Source organism: Phoxinus phoxinus (assembly GCF_949152265.1).
Source record: "Phoxinus phoxinus genome assembly, chromosome: 24".
Lineage (NCBI taxonomy): Eukaryota > Metazoa > Chordata > Actinopteri > Cypriniformes > Leuciscidae > Phoxinus > Phoxinus phoxinus.
The window spans coordinates 8385294-8408798 of NC_136899.1; the positions used below are offsets into that span (position 1 = coordinate 8385294).

General features: G+C 37.3%; 2 protein-coding genes across 8 annotated transcripts in view; both read left to right on the forward strand.

Moving 5' to 3' along the window:
• Positions 1 to 17766, forward strand: part of tnikb (TRAF2 and NCK interacting kinase b) — a 61758-nt gene extending 43992 nt beyond the window's left edge. For 4 of the 7 annotated variants that reach the window (XM_079601505.1, XM_079601508.1, XM_079601506.1 and 1 more), the window contains 15 exons: positions 807 to 916; positions 1097 to 1215; positions 1290 to 1387; positions 5002 to 5183; positions 6217 to 6325; positions 6651 to 6797; positions 7982 to 8084; positions 8310 to 8486; positions 8639 to 8782; positions 8891 to 9025; positions 9249 to 9349; positions 9600 to 9749; positions 11016 to 11175; positions 12766 to 12905; positions 14155 to 17766. In XM_079601505.1, the coding sequence (XP_079457631.1) occupies positions 807 to 916; positions 1097 to 1215; positions 1290 to 1387; positions 5002 to 5183; positions 6217 to 6325; positions 6651 to 6797; positions 7982 to 8084; positions 8310 to 8486; positions 8639 to 8782; positions 8891 to 9025; positions 9249 to 9349; positions 9600 to 9749; positions 11016 to 11175; positions 12766 to 12905; positions 14155 to 14238 (1959 nt within the window). In that variant the 3' untranslated portion in view covers positions 14239 to 17766. The remainder of the gene's footprint in view (positions 1 to 806; positions 917 to 1096; positions 1216 to 1289; positions 1388 to 5001; positions 5184 to 6216; positions 6326 to 6650; positions 6798 to 7981; positions 8085 to 8309; positions 8487 to 8638; positions 8783 to 8890; positions 9026 to 9248; positions 9350 to 9599; positions 9750 to 11015; positions 11176 to 12765; positions 12906 to 14154) is intronic. The other 3 variants (XM_079601510.1, XM_079601511.1, XM_079601507.1) reach the window with 2 other exon arrangements.
• A 1641-nt stretch (positions 17767 to 19407) lies between these two features.
• On the forward strand, positions 19408 to 22931 carry eif5a (eukaryotic translation initiation factor 5A). Its single transcript, XM_079602062.1, has 5 exons — positions 19408 to 19620; positions 20645 to 20835; positions 20918 to 21022; positions 21889 to 22020; positions 22106 to 22931. Exons 2-5 carry the CDS (start codon positions 20668 to 20670, stop codon positions 22166 to 22168), a joined length of 468 nt encoding a protein of 155 aa, XP_079458188.1. The 5' UTR covers positions 19408 to 19620; positions 20645 to 20667; the 3' UTR covers positions 22169 to 22931.
• The last annotated feature ends 574 nt before the right edge of the window (positions 22932 to 23505 follow it).

Genomic DNA, 23505 nt, shown 5'->3' on the forward strand with positions numbered 1-23505 from the left:
CTTAATAAAGGAAGGAGAAACACCTTTTATATATTTTGTCGAAGGCTGTGCACCCAGTCATTCTCTCAAATATTGTATGACTACATAATATTACAAAATACAAAATATTTAACTACATTAAATATGGGTTCACTTGAAACAAAAGTAAACATAGTTTGAGCCATTTGTATTTTGTCCCACATTTTATTTGATTATTTTGTCATATTCATCCTTTCTCATTAAAATAATAATTAGCACAACTTGTGCAGTTTGGGGCAAGGACATTTTTTTTAAGGACATTTTAATTTTCTATTGTACAAATAACCTGATCTGTTTAGTACTGTGTTGGATCGTCACTTGATGTCTGTTAGTAAAAGTTCTAGAAAATTGAGACGATTAAACGGATATCATATTTGTAGTTTGTTTACTTATAAATAAATAAAAAACAGCTGGAGAACTTGACATGGCTGATTCAATATTGACATCAGCGCACTCTTATGTACTTTAAGTATACCAGGGTGGGCTGCATATCGTTGCAATCTTTTAAGATAAACACAAAACATAATAAAATGGTGTTTTTCTCAGTATTTATACTTAGCATCACATATGCTTTCAGAAATTGAAATTATTCAATGTTTTGTAATTATTCAACAACAAAAGTTAAAACAATGTCCCAATATGAAACCTAGTTCCTGAACCAAAACCAGTTGAGATCCACTGCTAACTAAATGAGATATAGGATTTTAAAAAATCAAAGCCTATATTTTAAAAAAACAGTTTTTTTAAAGTGCGTCTTAGTAAAGTTAACATCTGTTAACATGCTTCAGGTACCCCAAAGGACCACTTCCATATCCCCTGCGCTGGTGAGAAAAAATTCTCCTGGGAATGGACCAGGTGGACTGGGACCAAGAACTGGAGCACATCTGATCCGAGCCAGGTATATACTGTACATCACACACACTTTTCACTAACTCATATACATATATAATATATATTTGTATTTACTTATCTTGACATCTTAACCCCTTTAACTTTAACTGCTAGTAGTAAGTAAATCAGTCTTCTACGGTTGAAATGACAAACTCCACATCTTCCTTGTGTCCTACCATTGCCACAGTAACCCAGACCTGCGTATTCCCATGGACTCGGCTCTCCAGAGAACCAGCAGTGGGAGCTCTTCCAGTTCTAGCACGCCCAGCTCTCAGGGCGGCTCCAGTGAGAGGAACCGGGTGGGAGGTGAGAGACCCTCTGGAACATTCTCTCAGCACAGCCTCTCCACACCAATCCTTGACGTTCAGTTGTCTCCACAGGCTCCAGTAAACCTGAGGGATCCCCATCAGTGTCCCAAGAATCCAAACCCAAAAACCAGGAGGAGAACAGGGAAGTGACCAGACCTAGCCGACCAGCGGTGAGAAACACAGTTCCCAAAATATGTCATCAAAGTGTAACCGCTTCAAATGTTTCTGCTCTGACAGGGCTGGTTTCCAAGAACAGGATAAGCCTAAAATGAAAATATCTAACCCTTCACTAACTTAAGACTTGTTAAACTAAATATCTTTTAAAAAATCTGCACTGTTTCCCCAATAACTCAGTTGTTGATGTTCTTTCCTGATTGATTTACCATCAATTAAAGACCCCATTAAAACAAAATTGTCAATGTAAGCCCTTCAATATGCCTCACTCAAACTTTGTTTCAACATAAAAGTACGTCAATGCAAAAAATTTAAACTTGTCAAGCAATTTTATGGGGTCTTTAATATATCACCAGTAAATCAAATCTCATTTGAGCTAACCTACTCATAACCTTCAGCTATATGATGATGTTCACATTTGCCTCAGAGTTAAAATAAAAACTGTGCCACTTTGTGTTACTAACCATTTTCTCATTTAACATTTTGTCTAATCCGTTCAATTGTTCCTCCACCCGTGGTTCTCTATTGTCAATTGCTTTTCTCCAGAGTTATAAGAAAGCCGTAGATGAGGTTAGTGACATCTTCTCACTTCATCTCTCTCTGTCCATTTTCGTGCTTCTTGCATTCAAGCGCTCGTTCGCTGCCCGTCTCATCTATTTCTGTCACTCGCCCTCTCAAGTCTTCAATCGTTCTCTCATCAATATTTCACACCATCTCTCATTCCTTAACTCCCCTCCAATCTTTCTGTCTGTCGGTCTCCTTCACAGCTTCAGACGCCGTGTCAGTCACCATCATTAGCTGCACTTTTCTCCATCGCACCAATTTGACACAGTCGTTCAGTGTCCGTAATCCTTGACACCATCTCAGAGTTTTCACTGTTACCTAGACAACACCTGTTTTAGGCCAAGGAAAGGTTTTTTAGATGTAATGTACTTTGTTAAAAAAAAAAAAAAAAGGTCCCTGCAATTAGTTATCTTATTGAAGTGATTTATTTGTGTAGTCGTTTAAGAATACTAACTTTAATTGACTTTAATCAGTAGACCTTACATTTAATTGGTTGTGAAACGAAAACAAGGCATTGAGGGATGAAAGTACAGAGCATTCAATGGTCTCTTAAGCAAATAGTTTTTTCTGGAAAATCTAATCATCATTCATACATATTGTATTCAGTGCAAACAGACGAGCGAAACAAATTATTTGTAAAACCATTCTTAAGTAAATTGTCACGTTCAAGTGGTAAATAGTTTTTTTTTGCCAACAAAGCACTAGTGCCACTTCATAACATTGAGGTTAAACCACTTGGGTCACATGGATTACTTTAATGATGTCTTTACTACCTTCCTGGCCTTGAAAGTGGTAGTTGCGTAGCTGTCAATGGAGGAACAGAAATCTCTCAGGGTGCTTTCATATCTGTAGTTCGGTTCATTTGGTCCGGACCAAGGGAGAAAAATTATACTTTGTAGCATTTTTCAGGCGTTTTGGTTCCTTTTCACACCACACTGATAGCTCTGGTCCGAATCAGTTTATGAAACGAACCAAAATGCAGTCACGTGACAACATCCACATCACTCGTTGGCCAGATGGGTCTTGAACGTATTTTCATAACTGCACTTTGATTGTCAGAATTAACGTGCGGGAAAATTCCAACAGAACTGACGGAAGTAAACAAAGAGGAGGAAAATCCGGCAGACAACACGCCGCTTTTTACTATGGAGAAATGACTTTGTGGGCTGATTGTATCCCTCGTCATAGTTTATTATATTAGTTTGTCTACACCACTTTAGGCAAACAATAACATTTGAGAATGAAGCGAGAATGCGGCTTGAAAATAATGTTTTATGCAATGCACGCAGCGAGTCACTTCAGGAGGAGGCAACGCGTGCATTAATGTTGCTAAACATTGACATAATGCACAGCGCGGCTGACTACGGCAGCTGGTTTAGTCCAAAAATGCGCAGTTATTTGTTCGAGGTCGGATCACGTTCTCACCACAAACGAACCGCTCCAGAGTTCGTTTGAAAGCGTACCGAGACCACCTCTCCTAGGAGGTCTCGGTACGCTTGTTTGGTCCGCTTTTGGTGCGCACCCGAGTGCGATTGCTGCGTTCTCACCTGCCCAAACGAACCGCACCAATTCGGAAAACGAACTCTAGTGCGATTCAACCGAACTAAACAAGGCAGGTGTGAAAGCACCCTCAGATTTCAACAAAAAGATCTTCATTTGTGTTCCGAAGATGAACTAAGGTCTTACGGGTTTGGAACGACATTAAATGACAGAAGAAATTAATGACAGAATAAAAAAATTTGGGTGGACTAACCCTTTAATGCAAGCAAAACTGTTCTTTAAAAATCACCCGTAAAACTATTATTGCGTAAATTGATGCAACAAAATCGATGCAAAATTTTGTACGAAATTCTGTATAAAGGATTTGTAAAAATCGTTCTTGTGTAAATTGTTGCAAATTGTCGAACGGACAAGCTTGATTAGTTGTTTAAATTGTTCGTAAAAAGTGTTCTTAAACATATTGTTGCTTTAAATTCAGTGCAAGCACACAAGCAGACTGAACTTTAAATTGTTGGTAAAACTATTCAGTCCATTTACCCATTTTTGCATTTATTGTCACATTCCGTTCAATGCATCAATTTATATAAGAATGATTTAGTGAACAGTTTGCACAAAAAATGTGTTCAGCTCATGTTTCATGAATCAGATACAATATAATTTTAGTCCTAGATAATGTAAAAAAAAATGCATATGATGTTTCCTGGGTTTTGTGACCACTGGATAGACATTATTTTATAATCAGCTGCTCAGGTAATCAACAGTTTGACACATTGAATGTAATGTACTTCTATTCCTCAACCTTTTTTTAATGTGTGTCAAATTACGCATTTAAATGTAATCTTGCATTTTGCTGATGATTGTTTACAGCATCACACTCCAGGTGTTAGGTTGCACGTTCAGTCAGAACTGGAAGTTTAAGCATCTCTTTCAAGCATCATTGTTTAAATATAAGAGCACAAGAGTTGACTTCTGGTTTCTCAATGACGTTTTCTCTCTATCTGGCTGCCTGGTGGCCTGTCAACAGGAGGAGCTGGTAAGACGGGCACAGAGCTGGAGCTGCTGACTCTTACTAACCTTCTGCATGCAGGGCACAGGCCTCGGGAACAACCCCTAGTTCTGCTTCAGTTCTTCAATCTTCTTGTCTATTATTTCTCTGACTTGTGCACGTGATGGTTTATGCAGTTGTGCATCATTCTCCGAAATGATGGCGGATGTTTTTATCTTACCTTCAGAGTTGATTTGTAAAGCTTTATAAAATGTTTTACTTGATTTTTTTCCTATCTGTAATGGTTTGCTTATTTCTTTATTTCTGGTAATCTCTTCGGTGCCATTTACATGACCTAAATGTGCAAAACGAACTTTATCGACACGACTTCTACTAACGGATAAATTATTGTAGCTTCACAGGCTTAAAACATGGAATGCTGTTTACATTTTGGTGGATTGTTCGCCGGTGATCAAATCAAGCAGATCAAGGCATGACTAAAACCTTATACGTCGTCTTTTTGTCTTCCTCTCTCTTCTCTGATCGTTCCCTGCCGTAAAGGACCTCACTGCTCTGGCCAAAGAACTCCGCGAGCTGCGAACCAATGAGGAAACAAACCGGCCACCCAGGAAAGTGACAGATTATTCCTCATCCAGTGAGGAATCAGAAAGCAGTGATGATGAGGATGGAGTAGTCGCCGCTCTTGATGGAACGGTCCCTGTTAATGATATTCCACGCATTATGTGAGTGTTTTAGTTAACAGTAACAACACTGGTCGGGTTTCTTTGAGTCCATTGATATGCTTTTGTACTTTCAAATGTTGACACATTATTTGTTAGCAGATTCACATTAATATACAGTCTTTTGCTCAGGGCCTCATTAAAAAAAGTTTTTGTGCAATTAAATTCTCTCCTGAATGAGTGCTCTCTTTCCTCAACCCTACACATATATATATATATATATATATATATATATATATATATATACACTATAATCCTGTCTGCTATTTTTAATTAGTATATAAAATCATGTAACAATAAACGTTTCAAACAATATTATTGTTGGCAGATAACCTTTTGAATATTTAATATCAGAAAGTGGCGTCCAATTAAGATGATTTAGCATTTTATGCGAATGCGTCTTTGCCAACCATTTCAGTTGGTCTCTACAATGTCTTAAAGGTGCAGTATGTAATATTGACTAGCTAGTGGTTGAAATGGGTACTGGAGTCTAAATTCAAAATATTGGAGAGGGTTGTTTCTCCCGTCCTCACAGCTCACGCTGTTTGCCAGTTTTAGAACGCAGCGGGAATGTGCGCAATTGACAATGGTAGGCGATGAGCCTTGCACTGGAAGTTGATGAGATTTAATTTGCCTCTGGGCATAGAGCTTTTTAGATGGATGCTGAGGCTTTTTAAGAGTCTGCGATCTCTGACCTAGTTTGTTTGCTGGCTTCCATGGCTGCAATATGCTGTGTTTTCCGGCAACTGGCAACCCAGGGTACTTAAATGCTATTGGGTAAATTGGCAGCGGGCGAGATCACACAGACCGAAACCAAAAACACGGAACGCACATTTCAAAGTAGAATAACTGGCTGTAGCATTGTTTTTCAGAGAAAGAGTATGTGAACTTGGCATGTTTCCTAGAAATCTCTGCAAACATATTCTGGCGTTTTTGTGCTTTAGAGCAGTCAAAAAATGATATACAGCACCTTTAAAGAAAGCATCATCATTTATAGAAGTAATGTATGTGTATTTTTGTCCAATTCTCCCAACAGGCCTTCTGGTGGCCAGGGTGGCACTGACTCACTGGGCAACCTGGAGGATTCTCATGCCAATGATTCATTTGGTAAAAATTCACAAGACGGCACCCTGATGATGCGAGAGGTAGGTGCACCTGCCTAGACGGGTTCCTTTCCTGGTTAGCAAAAACTCCTACACTCATTCCTCTAGTAGTGTCACACTTTTATTTCTCTTTTAGTTTACCAACTCATGTTTGTTTTTGCCTTGGTTAAGCCTTATTTTATTGGCTTATGTTTTGGTATTTATTTCACCTTCTGATTTCTCCAACAAAATCTCTGATCAAGCTTGTCGCACACTTGCTGACAGAGGCACACTCCGTGCATTTCCCGAATATCTCTGCAAAATGGCTTAGCCACGCAAGGGGCCTCCAGTAGTGTAGCCCTACTCCTCTTTCTGTTCCTCTCTGCAGACGTTTGGGGAAAGAAAGCTCGGTCATGCCGAGAGCAATGGTTTCCCCGGTAACTTCAATCTGCCCGATCTAGTGCAGGAAAGCCACTCGCCTGGCGAGGGCCCTGGGCGGCATTCTAGCGGGCTGGACCTGGACTCTGTGGCTGAAGTAGGTGACGGACAAGCCTGTTAGAGCCACCCTGCACCCCAACCCTCAAATTTCTAACCCGACACATCTAATCCATTCCCATTCAATTCAGATGCACATATTTATCTGGTTGTAGATTCACTGAAGCCCAGATCTCTTTATAATTCACGTTTATTTCCTTGTTTTTTTTCTGTTTGTTTCATATTTATTCTCTTTTATTTAATTTGCTATCATTTTAACCTCACATTTTTAAACATATAGGACAGTCAATAACATGCTTTCTCACCTTTGACCCATTTTCCCTTCTCGTAAGTGCCCTGATTTTGTGCTTTTACTTCAAAAAATTATTTTATTAATCAGTATTTTTCATTAAAAAAATATCTAAACGTCCTTCTAACAAGATTAATTCACTTGGAATTTTTTTTGTAATACACAACAGTTTAAAAGTTTGGGGTTGGAAATATTTTTAATGATTTTGGAAGAAGTCTCTTATGCTCACCAAGGCTGCATTTATTTGATCATAAATAAAGTAAAAACTGTAATATTGTGAAATATTACTGCAATTTAAAATAAATATTTTCTGTGTTGATATATTTTTAAATATAATTTATTCCTGTGATCAAAGCTGCATTTTCAGCATCATTACTCCAGTCTTCAGTGTCACACGATCCTTCAGAAATCATTCTAATATGCCGATTTTGTGCTTTTTTATTATCAATGTTGAAAACCATTGCGAACAGTAAACACTATTAACATTTATAAACAGTATTGCTTTTTATTCTGGATTCTTTGATAAATATAACGTTCAAAAGAAAAGCATTTATTTGAAATAGAAATTGTTTGTAACATTGTTAATATATTTACTGTCACTTCTGATCAATCTAATTTGTTCTTGCTGAATAAAAGTATTAATATCTTTCATGAAAAATAAAATTCTTACAGATCCCAAACTTTTGGACCGTAATGTAGATCTTCTAAAATAAATCTGTAAGAAAACACACACGCACACACAAATATATATACCGGTGTGTGTGTATAAACAAAGACAAAATACTGATTATGTAAATAAACTTTTGCAGTGCTTGCTTTTCCTGCTAACATTTTACAATAAATGGGCCTTTCTAACTGCAGTCAATCATTAAATGAGACATTTTGTATGGTTTGTGGATGCTTGTTTCTCACATCCTGATTATCCATGTTGGCAGTTTGGGATGGGGAGTGGATCCAAAGCTTCCTTCACATCTTTTGTGGATCCACGAGTGTATCAGAGCTCCCCCACAGAAGACGATGAGGACAACCCTGCCTCAGGTGACTTAGCCACCTCTTATACCTTGTTCACTTAAATAGTTGCAGTGCTGGTGTCCTTTTCATCCGTGGAAATGCTCAGAATTGAGCACCAACTCAGATATTGGCACTTTGTTCATGAAAAAAGGGGCACTAATGTGTCACACACTTGATGTATGATTACCACTCAACAAAATCCTACTGCAAAAAAATGCAGTCAGTGATTATGATGTTTTTATTTGGCGACAGCTCATTTTGCAGATGAACTCATGCGACAGGAACAGGAACAAGCTCGATTGAATGAGGCTCGGAAAATTTCTGTTGTTAATGTCAATCCCACCAATATCCGGCCACACAGCGACACACCGGAAATCCGCAAGTACAAAAAGCGCTTCAACTCTGAGATCCTGTGTGCTGCACTATGGGGTGAGTCCAAACTCAGGCTGCTTTATTGACTTTTTTTTCTTTCTTTATACTCAACATCTCTTCCTAATTGAGAGTAGCATAAATGCCTTCATATCACTTCAGATCCATTATGATCTTCAGATCGTTTTAACTCTTGTTTTTGATCGTTGTAGGAGTGAACCTGCTGGTAGGAACAGAAAATGGACTCATGTTACTAGATCGCAGTGGTCAGGGCAAAGTCTACAATCTGATCAACCGCAGGCGCTTTCAACAGATGGAGGTTCTGGAGGGTCTCAATGTCCTGGTCACCATATCAGGTGAGCTCATCAACTCTCCGTTTGACTGGACAAAGATCTGATTTGTTAGATCTCTGTATTTTCTGTATGTAATGAGAGGTTCATAATTCCTCTTCTTTTTTTTCACAGGCAAAAAGAATAAACTGAGGGTCTATTATCTGTCATGGCTCAGAAACAGGATTCTTCACAATGACCCTGAGGTAGAAAAAAAACAAGGATGGATCACTGTTGGTGACCTAGAGGGTTGTGTCCATTATAAAGTCGGTATGTCCTTTGGTCAAATTGTTTTCATACATAAATTTACTTCATCCAACTATCTATCTATCTGTCTCTGTCTCTCTGTAAAGTTGATATATTATCCTATCTATCTATCTATCTATCTATCTATCTATCTATCTATCTATCTATCTATCTATCTATCTGTCTGTCTGTCTGTCTGAAAAAAAATGACATCCTAATAATATTTTCACATGTATTTGTTCAACAGTCAAATATGAGAGGATTAAGTTCTTGGTGATTGCATTGAAGAATGCAGTGGAGATTTATGCCTGGGCTCCCAAACCGTACCACAAATTCATGGCTTTTAAGGTGAGAGACGTCCGGTCCAGTGTGATCCCCTTTAAGAAAGAACATTTGTGTGATCGTTTGAACTAAACTGCCCTGCAAAGTTGAATTCTTAGGCCTATTTTCTTCAGTAATGCAGAGCACGAAATGTGCAAATTAGGAAGCTATTTTGGTACTATAGTGCCTAGAGCACATTTCGTTGTGAGTGTCATTGTTTAAAGTCCCTCAGTAGCTTGTTCGTCATGTTTTCAGTGTCTCTTCTGTCTCTCCAAAGTCTTTCACAGAACTTCAGCACAAGCCTCTGCTTGTAGACCTGACGGTGGAGGAGGGTCAGAGGTTAAAGGTTATCTATGGCTCCAGCGTTGGTTTTCACGTGATAGATGTCGACTCTGGGAATCCATACGATATCTACATTCCATCCCACGTAAGTGACAACAGGCCGAGCGGAGGCAGCTCTCCCCTCCTTACCCTGATTCCAAGGGACTTTAAATAGGACGACTCCTCCCCGGGGACACTGGCATGCACTGTACTGTTGATGTCTGTATCACATACGTGTCTCTTAATTACAGACAGGGTCCAAATTTAACACTCAATCCAAATGCAAGTTAAGAAACATCTTTGGTGAGAAAAAAAATAATAAGAATTTTCAGTTGGCTGGTTACTTTTTAGGGACTGTAAAAAATACTTTGTTTTATTTAATACATAAGTATTAATTGTCTGACATGAGTCTAACTCTTATTAGTTAAATCATATATATATATATGACATTTAAGGCAATATTAAAGACATCTGGCGCAACTTAAGTCTTCTAACAACTTGATCCTCTGAGAAATGTATCGTCATAAGTTTATCAGCATAATTTATTGTCAGAAATGTATCTTATCTTTTTTTAACTTGATAAACTACATAGGTGTTGTTTTATGCATTTATTTAGAAAAACATACAAGATAAAAAAAATGCCTAAAATATAGGAAAACTAAAACATGATGCGTTTACTTTTTCACGGAAAGTCGGAGACTGGCTGATTTTATTTTATGCTACCGCAATGACCTATAATTTGTCACAAATATATCATAAAGGAAAACAACTTATATAAATATTACATCAAAATATTAAATTAACATTAATTCATATATTTCATGGTCTAAAATTGACCTGAAATCACCTGGTTTTGCAGAAAGTTAATTTTGGACCCTGATTACACAGTTTAGAGCAACACGTTTGAATGTTTTGTGTGTAGATGAATGGTTATTCATCTATTAGTTGACTAAAACAGATTTCATGATATTGCAAGTACATGCCATTATTGTTCTAACATTATCAAGTGTGATAGAAAAGTATCCACTGTAAGAGAAAAACACGTCCCCGATCTACGACCTTTGACAAACCAAACTTGTACATGAACCAAAGCAGCCAAACCGTCCCAATGCCCCATGGTAAGCCTGTTAGCAGGGCGCTTTTGGGCTCAGGCGTCGGTGTGGTGGAGTGGAGGGCAGGAGTCTCGATTGTTGCAGCAGTTTCTCGAAGGGAGAAGCTCTGGCCACCCACTGCACGAGACAGTGGGGCAGAAAACATGACTGACAGGGCCGACCCGAGGGGGGGGAGAGCGTCATCTAGTGGGGGAATGTTTTGCACTACGGCTCGTTTTTGTCACCCCAAGGCTCATCTGCGCCCACCCCTCCCTTCCCAGATTCAGGGCAGTGTTACACCTCACGCCATTGTGGTGCTTCCCAAGACCGACGGCATGGAGATGCTTCTGTGTTATGAAGATGAGGGAGTCTATGTGAACACATACGGCAGAATCACTAAAGACGTGGTGCTCCAGTGGGGAGAGATGCCCACCTCTGTTGGTAGGTTTTGGTTGTTTATTTCACACAAAACGCTCCTGTTCTCCTTCTAGAGCCCTGATGCGAGTGCACCTGACCGTCCCCCGACACCCCTCAGAATGAAGCCTCTCTGAATCAGTCCTCTCACACAAACACGCATGTCTCTGTCCACTCATTGCTCTTCTCTCTTTCCTGTCCCTCACTTAACTAGACAGCTTTTCTGCCCATGTAATCTGCCCTATGCCACCCCACCCCACCTCACCTCGGCCCACCTATACTAAACCCTGACAGAGTGCAATGTTTGTCTGTGTGTCTGGCACATCTTGTGTACTGTTTTGTTCACACTGTTAACACAATATATATCTCTGTTATTAATAACCACTTAATCTGATTTCCTTTAAGACAAAACACTTTCTGATTTGACCTTGGATCCAATTTTCATACTATTTTTATACTTGGGTGAATGTCAGAAAACATGTCTGGGTCATATTTCACCTTAAAATCAAAATATTCATATTATAGTGTTATTTTATTCATATTATGTTTTGATGCTATTCAATTTGCATATGCACCACAAACCACAAATGAAAAAAGGATTTGGATGGATTTACCCAAAAATAAAAAAATGAATGTTTCAATTGATTTTGATTCTTGAAGAAAAGTATTAGTCCATATGTCCATATGCACACGGAAGAGTTTTTAATTGTCACCAAAAAAAAAAAAATCTCTTGGTTTTGGAGTGAAATGGGACCCGGTTTTCATGAGATTTACCCAAAAATTAAAAATAAAATTCTATTCAGCATATTTAAATAGATTTTTTTTAACACTAACCGGGACAAAGAGACCGTCATCAGTTTCGATGTAACTCTTGTTGTCTTTATAGATGTAAATATTGGTGTCTTTCAGCTCTTGCTTTGCTACTATCATGCATCAGATATTGTGCCATGTGTCTCTAAAATTAATTTCCAGCTTTAATGTTTGTTTGTATGTTTTCATCTCTCATCCGTGAAGAATGTTAATGTTATGATTTAGTCTTTTGTCATTTGTTGTCTGATACTGAGGGTTCAGATGTAGACCAGCAGCCGCCCACCCCCTCAGTTCTGAACAAATTAATGTTTCATCCAAATTATGTTCAACTCTACAGTGATTCTGCATTCATGATAAAGTAAATTTCATATCTCATGCATATTCTACACAAGATATCAGCAGCAAAGGAAGTCAAAACAGCCAGATCATTATTTTCTCTATGAAGGGCACAGGAAGTCCTCGGAGAGACTTGTTTTTAGTTCATTAGTATCCAAAGAGCTCTGGATTTGGATGCTAGTTCCTTTTTGACATCAGTTTCAAAATGAAAGACCAATAATAACCATAATGCTTTAATTTGTGATGCTCAGAAACTGCTGCAATAATGACCTCCTGATGATGTGGGGTGGCTTTGGCAGGCTTGTTTTCATTGGATCAGGGCTAGTTTCAAGTTGCTGTTGGAAGTCAGAAGTCGTTGAGGAACGGGGTGCTGTGATGATGTAGTGCATTTGATGTCAGCGCTCTCCTGTCACATGTTTCTTTTGTCTTTTGTATATTTTCGCGTCCTCCCCCCCCCCTACCCTTCTGCAGCCTACATCCACTCCAACCAGATCATGGGCTGGGGAGAGAAAGCCATTGAGATCCGCTCCGTGGAAACGGGACACCTCGACGGAGTTTTCATGCACAAGCGAGCACAGCGACTGAAGTTCCTTTCGGAGAGAAACGATAAAGTATGTCAAGTCACCTTTGTTTATTCAATACAGATTGTTCCAAAGCAGCTTTACAGTGACAAACAGAGTTCAGTTCTGCTGTAAAGCAGCTCTAAAAAGACTGTGTTATTGTTCACCTGAGGTCTGGTGTTGATTCAGTTGTTATATAACTGTAAAGATCATGATGTTATCATGATGTTGCATCTTGCCCATACTGAATTAGATTTTTTTGGGTACAAAGGTGTTTAAAAATTACACGTCGCTTTTAAATTATGGGAGTCTTTATGTGGGCCAATGACACGCCACACATTTTGTTTGTCTGGATTTATTCAAAAATATAATACAATTTATTTCTGATTATAAAGTGTCTGTCATTTATATATATATATATATATATATTAAAATGTCAGCTTGTTATATGATAAGATAATGAAGAGAATGCTTTATTTAAAAAAAAATATTTTGAAAGTATTTTGCCATATTTTATTATTATTTCTTACAAATAATTTGTAAGTAATATGTCTATTTAATAATGCAATTTATGATGTAATGTTATTTATACAACTTTTTACCCTTAATCTGTAATACTATAAATGAAATATCATAAAATAAATAAGATGTGTACACTCGTAATCAAAATTTAAGGAACTAATGTTATTACGTTTTACTTTTTCTATACGTGACATAAACCTTTAGCCACTACGTTCAAATTTTTCTTGAAAATGGTATTAAAGATCAAAACTATAAACCAACATGAATACACAATCATATTTGTGAACATTTGTTAGTGTTGTAAACACTATTTTATTTTCCTTTGCTTTATCATGAATGTGTTGTCAATTGAGCGGTGTTGATTTAGTGTCAGTAAGATACTATTGTAGTTTTTATTAATATTTTGAATTAGTTTTTATTTTTCATTTAAAAGTTTTAGTAATGTTGTGTGTTTTTGTCATTTTTATTAGTTTTTTTTAATAGTTATACTGTATACTTTTCATTCATTTTATCCGTTTTCATTTTTTGTTTTCATTTTTTGTTTTAGTATATTAAGTTAAACTAAATGAAAATGGAAAATGTTGCCTACTAGCTGAAATAAGTTTTATACATTTAATTTTATATTAAGAAACAATTTTCTTAAATTTTTCATGGCTTCAGTTAAGTATAATTACTCTAACTGGTATCAAACAAAACCTGAATGTACTGTAGATTATAACAGTTTGCTCTTTTGTGTGAATAAGAGTCGGTATAATGACACCCGTTCCTCCGTCTGCAGGTGTTCTTTGCCTCGGTCCGATCAGGAGGCAGCAGCCAAGTTTTCTTCATGACCTTGAACAGAAACTCCATGATGAATTGGTAATTCATTCCCGCCCCTCCCCTGCATTGTATCTGTGGACCTTTTCTACTTCATTGAAAAGTGTGATAAAAGGAAAGACAGGAAAATCCAGGTGCTCTGGATAATCTGGCAGATGGCAAAAAGACCAAACCTCGCTGGGTCCTTCTCAGAAGAGTCAAAGACAAACCCAAAATCCAAACGCCCCAACAAACAACAAAGGGTGGCAGAGGAGCACAACCGGTCTGCATTGTTTTATATGGCCCTTTCATTAACATTTGTGGGGTTCTGATGTTTTTGTCCTTATAAATATGTATCTAGATTCTTCTGGACGTGAAGACTGGAAATATGGGAAATCCAACCCACAGAGTAGAGTGAATATTTGTACTGTTAAGACACTTTTTTGACACAATAATTTATCACGGTTGCGCTGAACGTCGGTAAACCTCCCTCGCGGGATGAATCCATTGAGCCTGGTTTGTGTGATCAACCCTTTTTCTTTTTTATGTTTCAGCTTGGAATGCACACAGATGTTTGTGTCATGTGGAAATCACTCTAATGCGTGAATTGAAACTGATATTTAAGACTTGTATGATACTTTATGAAATGCCACATTACGTTGGAGCAGACACACTTCGGGCTGTCCACAGAATGCCTTAAAAATGAATTTGCAAAGCTGCTCGTTTTTATTTTTAAGTCCATAATATATTGATGTGTATGCATTTTTCTGTAATGAAAAGGGAACATGCTAATTTTTTTGGATGGAAATTGATGCCTGCTGATATGGACATATAATGAAAATATAAATGATCCTGAATATTAATACTGTGCATTCCTTGTTTTATGCCAAAGCTCTATAGTATTCACATCACATTTGGAGCCTGTGATTCGCGCTGTTTTCCTTGTGCTCAGGGAGATTGTGCTGTAATTCAGGACCTTTTTCAGTTTATTTCAATTGTCTCTGCAACTTATTCATGCACATTATGGGTATCGTGAGTTAAAGGGATAGTTCACCCTAAAACATTTAGCACAATGTCCAAGCTGCTCTTCCATATAATTAAAATGACCAAATGCTGCCAAGATCTAAAATGGACACAAAAGCATTATAGTAGTACATACATGTGCACTATATTTCTAGTTTCTGAAGCCATATAATGTTTTCTGTGAGGAACAGGCTCAAATGTACAAGTGTAACTCGAAAAATTAGAATATCGTGCAAAAGTTCATTTATTTCAGTAATTCAACTTAAAAGTTGAGACTAATATATTATATTGACTCATTACATGCAAAGTGTGATATTTCAAGCCTTTATTTGTTATAATTTTGATGATTACGGCTTACATTTTATGAAAACCTTTCCACAATATTCTAATTTGGGGTTTTCATAAGCTGTAAGCCATAATCATCAAAATTATAACAAAAAAAGGCGTGAAATATCTCACTTTGCATGTAATGAGTCTATATAATATATAAGTTTCACCTTTTAAGTTGAATTACTGAAATAAATGAACTTTTGCACAATATTCAAATTTTTTGAGTTTCAACTAAGTCGTCATTCACTAATGAATCATGAAAATCTTACTTGACATCCCTGGTCACTTTTCACTTACATTGTATGGAATATAACCGCCTGGATATTATGACACAAAAGTCAAACGAGTTTTAAAAGACGATAGGGTGAGCAAATTAAACATTTTGGGTAAACTATTTCTTTTGGTGAACAAATTTCCAGATTTGATTTAAAGATGAAACTCAACGCTTTAACATCAGTCTGAATCCTTCAACTGATCGGTAAATACTACAGAGCTTTGTATTGAAACATAAAAAAGTACATTAAGATTCTGTTCGAGTATGAAAGTTGCTGTGTGTGTGTACATGTGAATGAATGATGAAATGTAATGCTTTCCACCAACAATACAAAAAAAGGTAGATATGTTAGCATTAACATACCAGCAATCTCAACTTGTTTTCATATCAGGAGTAACACACCTCCACGTGTCATTAGGATAAGAATGTGCTGCAGTTTTGTATTTTTAAGTTTGTTTTCTCATGACTTTCCGCAAAGTGCAATAAAGGCCAAGGGAATCGAGCCTGGTGAGTCGACCGCTGTCCTTTCCTCAAGATGGATCTATAATCTCCAACTGTTTCTAGAGGGACTTTCACTACCACCCTCTGTAAATATACACTTCCTTTTTGGAAAAGAGTCCCGCCTCCGAAACAAATGCATATGAACTGTTGAGGGAACGTGTGATGGTTCTGTACGATCCATCTCGTCCTCCTGTGTGAATCACATACTGTAAATCGGTGAACGAAGGGTAGTGTTTTACAGAGCTTCCTTTTAGGCTACCTCGTTTCTGTTCACCCGTTGGATCGCTTCAGATTTCTATGTGGGGTAATGACTATTGATGCCGTAAATTAAACTTTGTGAGTGACAATATGAGGCAATATTCATGATCGTAGTTTGAAGAGGCAAGTAATTATTCTCTGGGGGGAATTGTCTTTTTGAAATGCAACCAGTAGATCAGTGAATTTTCAAGTTTATTCAATTAAAATAGGTATTTTTAATTGGCGATTTAAGTATGTTGTAAATTAACTAATGTTAAAGAAGCCTATGTTGTCATTACATGTAGATTCAGAGGTGATTTAAGTGTAGAGCGCCAGACAGAAATTTTCAGAAATGGAAGCTTTAAAAAAAAAAAAAGTTCATGGTGCAATGTCTTGTGCAACAGCCAAATCAAGCCTACACTTCATATTAGGGTGATTCTTCAATTAGGGAATTTTTCATTAGGCAATATTTTTTAATTTTATTTTGTCTGTTATTTAATCCTAATGATATATTCAGTTAATTTGGATTATTTGTACAGTTTACTTTTTTTCTCTCCAATACTGGTCATTACCACCATCAGATTATTAGGTGTCATTACCAGAACTTTGATTCACACACAAAAAAAAGAACAAGCACACAATGGTCACGTTATTTCTACTTGAAAGTTATGGGAAAATATCATAAATATTTTATGGAGCCATTTAAAGATTTTTTTTTTCATGATTTTGTGTACTTGAAAATGCCTCTAATTGCAGAATCGCCCATTAATAGACTTGAAGTCCTTCCAAACGACATGGCATTTTATTCAAATGGAATCATCAAGTCCTTTATGTACTTTTATACATTTTCATTACTGTTCTGTAAGGGCAATAGAGTGTGACATTCATTTGACACAACTAGGATCTTTTGAGACTTCATGTTTTTTATCCATCAAACTGTGAACTGAGTGGATGTGTGTGTGGGTTTGAAGTACTTATGGGATCTTCCCATCCCTTTTATCAACACAAATGTAAACTGTGAGGTCGGTTGATTTCTTCATCCTCTCTCACGCACCACATTCAGTGTGGAAAGTCTTTTGATGTGTGCTTGACCTCATTTTCTTTCTTAATATGGACATTAATACTGTAAGTACATCCTTTATATTCGGGCTGAGCGAGTTGTTGTTTTATTTCTGTATTTCTCTTCATTTTTTGCGTGTATTAAACTCTGAGATTTATAGCACAAACGAGCATTGTGGATATTGCCTGTTATTTTTATGGTTGCTCCATATGGATGTGTGATTGAGTGTGTGTTTGGTTTAAACATGCGTTTTTATGGGGGATTTTTAAGCCTGTAAAAACACCAATTAAATGCGTAACACGGCATACTGACACTAAAATGAGAAATGGTGAGATTTCAACAGACATTTGAAGCTGAAACTGGACATATCATGTTTTGTTCACAAAATAGGCAAGCTGTAATATTCTATAAATAGATTTTTAGATGATAGATTTTAAGGCTATTAAACTAGAGTTTTGTTCCAAATGGAACTTTAAATGTAGCCTGGACTTTTAAGAGATGATCTCATCGAATCTGCCTAGTATGTTATATTTTATTGCTTACAATTTATTACATGGTGTAAATCAAACAAAGTCACCAAAATCTCATTCGTGTCATTCAACCGACAAAAGAGCTTCTAAACTGAGTATTTTCTGGTCATAAAACTTTTAACAATCCAGTTTTGTTTGATATTCTGATCCAAGATATTTATTGTTTTGTACAGTGCTTAAATGCTAGTATCATGTATTCAGAAAGCAGCAGTTTTTTTAAAGGGATTGTTTTCTTTAGCTGAATTAGTTTGTCTGAAATAACTATGAAATCTAGTGTCGGAGATGCTTTAATATGAGTGCTTTATTTTACAGATTTTTTCACTTTTTTAAAAATAAATTGTTGGTTTGTTTTATTATTTTAATGCGGTATTGTTTAGTGCCCTTTCCGTTTGAAATAAATTCCCCCTGATAACTGCAAATATGTTTGAATATTATAGGGTTGTTTGTGGATCTATTCTAGTCTTGTTAATCAATACTCAGTGTTTGTGTAAAGAGGAAACCTGAAGAAGACTGCATTTCAAAGCAGGTTGAAGAATCGGTCTAGAAAAGCTGTTAGCAATAATGATCATTACTGATTTTGTTAGTCTTCATATAAGACTCTTTTCTACTTTGACTGAAACTATAGTTTTTGATCTTATTCAGATCGAGTCAATCGTTTCTGAATGAGGAGAATGTGAAATGGATAAAAGGAAATATTTCAGATTTTGGAAACTCAGTGTGTTCACTTGTTGTCACCCAAAACAGTCATTTTCTTTGCCTTTTTTTTTTTTTTTTAATAAATTAACACTTAAAACCAGACCATGTGTGCTGTTTGAATTTTTTTCATATAAACAATTATATCATATTTTTTTAATATTAATAATAATATGAATACGTCATGTGTGTCTTGTCAAATCCACCGTAATAAATAAGTCTACTGCAATTTTCCAATAAAAAACTGATTGGTCAAATTAGATTTTATGGTGACTTTAAGACTTCATTTGAAGGACATAATTCACAAAATTAATTCAGATCTGCAATTTTGAACTGCATATATACACTTTTTTTTGCTGGAAATTGTATTAAGTTATATATGTATAATAACATGGTTATTACACTGGTATTACAGCGTAAATGTTGTTGGACACAGGAAATGTCCTCATAATTGAAATGACTTAAAAACGTATACTAAACAATGTTTTATCAAAAAAGCAGAAGGTTTTCTGTGATGGGGTTTAGGGTAGGGTTCGTGTATGGGGGTAGAATGTACAGTATAAAAACCATTACGCCTATGGATTGTCCGTCTTCATGTGTGTGTGTGTGTAGGCTATATTTGGAAGGTTGCACCATTCCAGACGTTCAATCCACATATCCTAAGCGCTAAGAGGCACTAAGCATAAGCTTCAGGCACAATCCATCCTCATTTCTGCAGAAGAAGTGGAATCCCGCCCACTGTACGGATGCCGCATTAAAATTGGCCGCGCTTGCGCGTTGACGTTCCTTTTTTTCTTGGAAGTAAGTGCTGCATGGAGCGTGTTTGAATTGTGAACGAAAAATTACACAGAACTTTCCTGTCTTGATGTTTATTTTAAAATGCTGTCGGACATGAAAGTCTACGTTATGGTGGTGAACGTAACCGGATCGTCTTGAGTAAACGTGTTACGGCGGTTCTTTGATGCGGCTCTCCAGTTGGCAGGCCGCGAGCACGCGCGAGGCCTCTCCGCGCTCGCATTGACTTAATTTAAAAATAGACCCGTGATAAACTTTGGCTAACCCGCACGAGACCCGTTTCCCCCGCTTTTGTTAGTTACCTTATAGTTCACCAGTCGTGGTCGTTGTTCAATTTATGTGTGTTTCTATTACTTTGTTATAGGGAAGAATGGGGCGTTAGCCTCTTAGCCGAGTCATTGATCAGCGGCGAAACCACGTTGACATGCGCCACGCGAATCAGACATGCAGTTAACCGTTCGCTTTTCTGTAATCAATGACGTTGGATTAACTAGTTACTCCACTAATTATTTTTTAGCGAGTCTTTATGGTGAAGGCGTTAAAATTTAAGCTAGCTAGCTTGTATAGCCTTCTAGTCCATCTGGCCTGCTCGGCGTGGTCATTGTGTCAATTGCGTGCAAAACAATGACCGTAAAGTGTCACATGTGGCTCTTTAAGTATTTTAACGACACGTTTGTAAACCCAAACAACTGTTAGCTGAAGTTGAATCAAATTCGTGCATTTTGGCTTGGATTCTATAAGTGGTGAAATTTGAGCAGCATGATGCTGCAGGTTTGAGTGCTAATAAAAAAAGGTCGATTTATTTTGCAATTCGTTATAAAATGGCTGCTTAACATTTGGTAATGGTTAATTGAAAACTGTACTTTATCTTCAGCTATAAAGTGGTAAGGCAGTCCTAATGTCTGGGTAGCCAACTCATACAGTGGAAACCTGGCTCATTCGAATGTGACTCATCAATGATGTTCTTTTGTGGGGTGGAGGCTTTTTAAGGTTATAACATAATTTCCCCATGTCATTTTATTCCCTCCAGTGCCCCTTGTTTAGATCCCCATCATGGCAGATCCAGATCTTGATTTCACCAGCGGAGATGCCGGGGCTTCTGTCACCTACCCCATGCAGTGCAGTGCCCTGCGCAAGAATGGGTTCGTGGTCCTGAAGGGTCGCCCCTGCAAAATTGTTGAAATGTCTACTTCTAAGACTGGCAAGCATGGTCATGCAAAGGTAATATTTGGATATCACTCTTTTGCATGGCTATTTTTAACCTGTGAATGTTGGCATTAAGTACTCCGGTCTCTATTTACAGGTTCACATGGTTGGAATTGACATTTTCACAAATAAGAAGTATGAAGATATCTGCCCCTCCACCCACAACATGGATGTGCCTAACACCAAAAGAAATGACTACCAGGTGAGACATGCATGGCTCTGTGGAATTCAAGATTTAATGGTGAAAATGCACTTTTTTGTGGGAATACATGTGACCGGTGTTATTTCAATTAAAGTTTTCCTGACTGTGTAGCCCAAGCTGTGCAATAAAGGCAAGCGCTTTACAATTTCCAGCGTAGTAACTTGTCAGTATATCTAGAATTCAAATGTCACCATCCTTTTGTTGTTGATTTGTTCCTGATTGCATTGAACACTGGTCATTAACTAGTTTTTTTTTTTCTGAATTTTATCTGCTGGTTATTGGTGAAATGATTGCCATGTTTTGCATTGATTTGGAGCTCATTTATAAGATTTATTGAGCGCTTAAAGGGATAGGATAGTTCACAGAAAAATGAACAAAAGATATTTTGAAGAGTATGGGTATCCAAACCGTTAATGGGCTCCATTGACTTCCATAGTAGAAGAAAAAAACACTGTCGAAGTCAATGGTGCCCCACAACTGTTTCGTTACTAACATTCTTCAAAATATATATATTTTTTTTTTTTGTTCAGCAGAAGAAATTTTATACAGGTCTGGAACAACTTGAGGGTGAGTAAATGATGACAGAATTTTCATTTTTCGGTGAACTATCCCTTTAATATGTTAGTGCGTCCCAAACTGAAATTATCTTTCTTTTTTTCCTTTTTAGAACATTATTGGTTCAGTGCCGCTTTTCTTACACAGCCGATATTTAAAATTTCATACTTTGAGTCATTTCGCCTAAAATTGGTTGCCTGAGGTGAATCTCTTCCACCAAAACACAGAAACGGCAATGCTGTAGTTTTTGTTTGAAGTCTAGATATTCTTCTGCAAACCCATTTCTTCCCTTTTAAAATGTGTTTTCATAGCTGGTTGACATCAGTGAGGGATTCCTCTCTCTTATGATGGACAACGGTGACGTGCGCGAGGACCTGCGTGTGCCAGACGGTGACCTGGGCAAAGAAATCGAAAGCAAATTTGCAGCTGGTGAAGAGATGTTGGTAAGTGCACCTGTTTGACAAGAAGCAGGCTAAAATCGAAATGCATTCGGTCAATGTAAACCGCTCATTGTTTTTTGTTTCACAGGTTACTGTGCTTTCAGCTATGGGCGAAGAATCCGCAGTGGCTGTCAAACCCATGACCAAATAGGAAGAGAGACTGGGCTGCTCAGGCTGCAACATGCTACACTTTAACAAATCTCTTGCATTTGTTTCTTTGGTTTTATTTGTCACCAAAGCTATGGCCTTCACAAGCAACCTCACATTTTTGTTGTGATTTGTATTCCTTTTTTTCTTCCAATACTGTGCTGGACTTGTCGGGTCAGTTGGCATTCTCTAGGGTAAGAAGTTTATTATTGGCAGTGTTTACACCTCGACCTCCCCCATTCCACTTTTTTTTTTCTCCCCCCTCTCAAGTTTTTACCACTTGCATTCCTGAATGTTAAAAAATCGGATCCATTTTCCGTTTTTGTATTCTTGAATTTCTAAATGGTAACTAGTGTGCAGGATTTATGCAACTTGTTGTGAAGAGAGGAAACCCCCAACTTACACTGAACTTTTTTCTTTTTTTTCTCCCTCTCTGGTAGCCATACTTTTACTTTTCTCTTTACATGATCTATCATGTATCACTGTGGTTAATTTCTCTCAATTGAATGCCATTTTTCCCCCCAAAGTGAGATGCACACTGGTAGTTGGCACTTCCTTGTTCTTGCAGTACTTCGAGTACCTTCTCAAGTAAAAACCGCTGTGACCGAGAAATAAACTCCAGTGAAATGTCCTCTTAAATGACAGTCTCTAATTGTTCAGAAGTGGAAAGGATGTGATGGCCATGTGCGAATACCTCTGTAACCCAAAATAGCAGCCAGCTTGATTTTGGCTGTCAGTGACGACATTAAATAAAGTGTTGAAGCCTGTATTTGTCTCCAGGTAGACTCTTATCAGTGCTGCCCCAGAATGAGCTCAGGCTCTTAAGGACTGAATCTTTGATGCGAGTTCTAATCTTCCTTTGTTCACTCGAGGCCTTTGTCACCTGACTGGAGAGAGCAAAAAATAAAAACCTAATAGATTACCTTTTTACTTTTTTTTATTTATTTTTTTTCTTTTTTTTTATGGAGCACTTCATCAGTATTGAAAGAAGTTCCCAAATGCTGGTTAAGGTGTTGCTTCATATTTACAGTGGATTTTTCATCTGGTAATATTTAAAATGTGAACTCTTTTTATTTATCTCTGTCTTTGGAGAATGAATATCCCTGTGTTTAAAAGTTACTAAGTCTAACCCTTTCTGGTCATTTGGGACAACTTCATTTACTAAGGTACAGATATTATACTTGAATCAGAAAGTGTCTGTTTTGAAGTATGATCTTAGGTACATCACCTAAGTGTTCAGTAGCACAACATGCAGTGTTTATGTTCTCAAATGAAGTAAAATTATATATATTCATGTGTATATATTAGGTGTATAAAAATAAGTTTCTTTATTGTCTATTG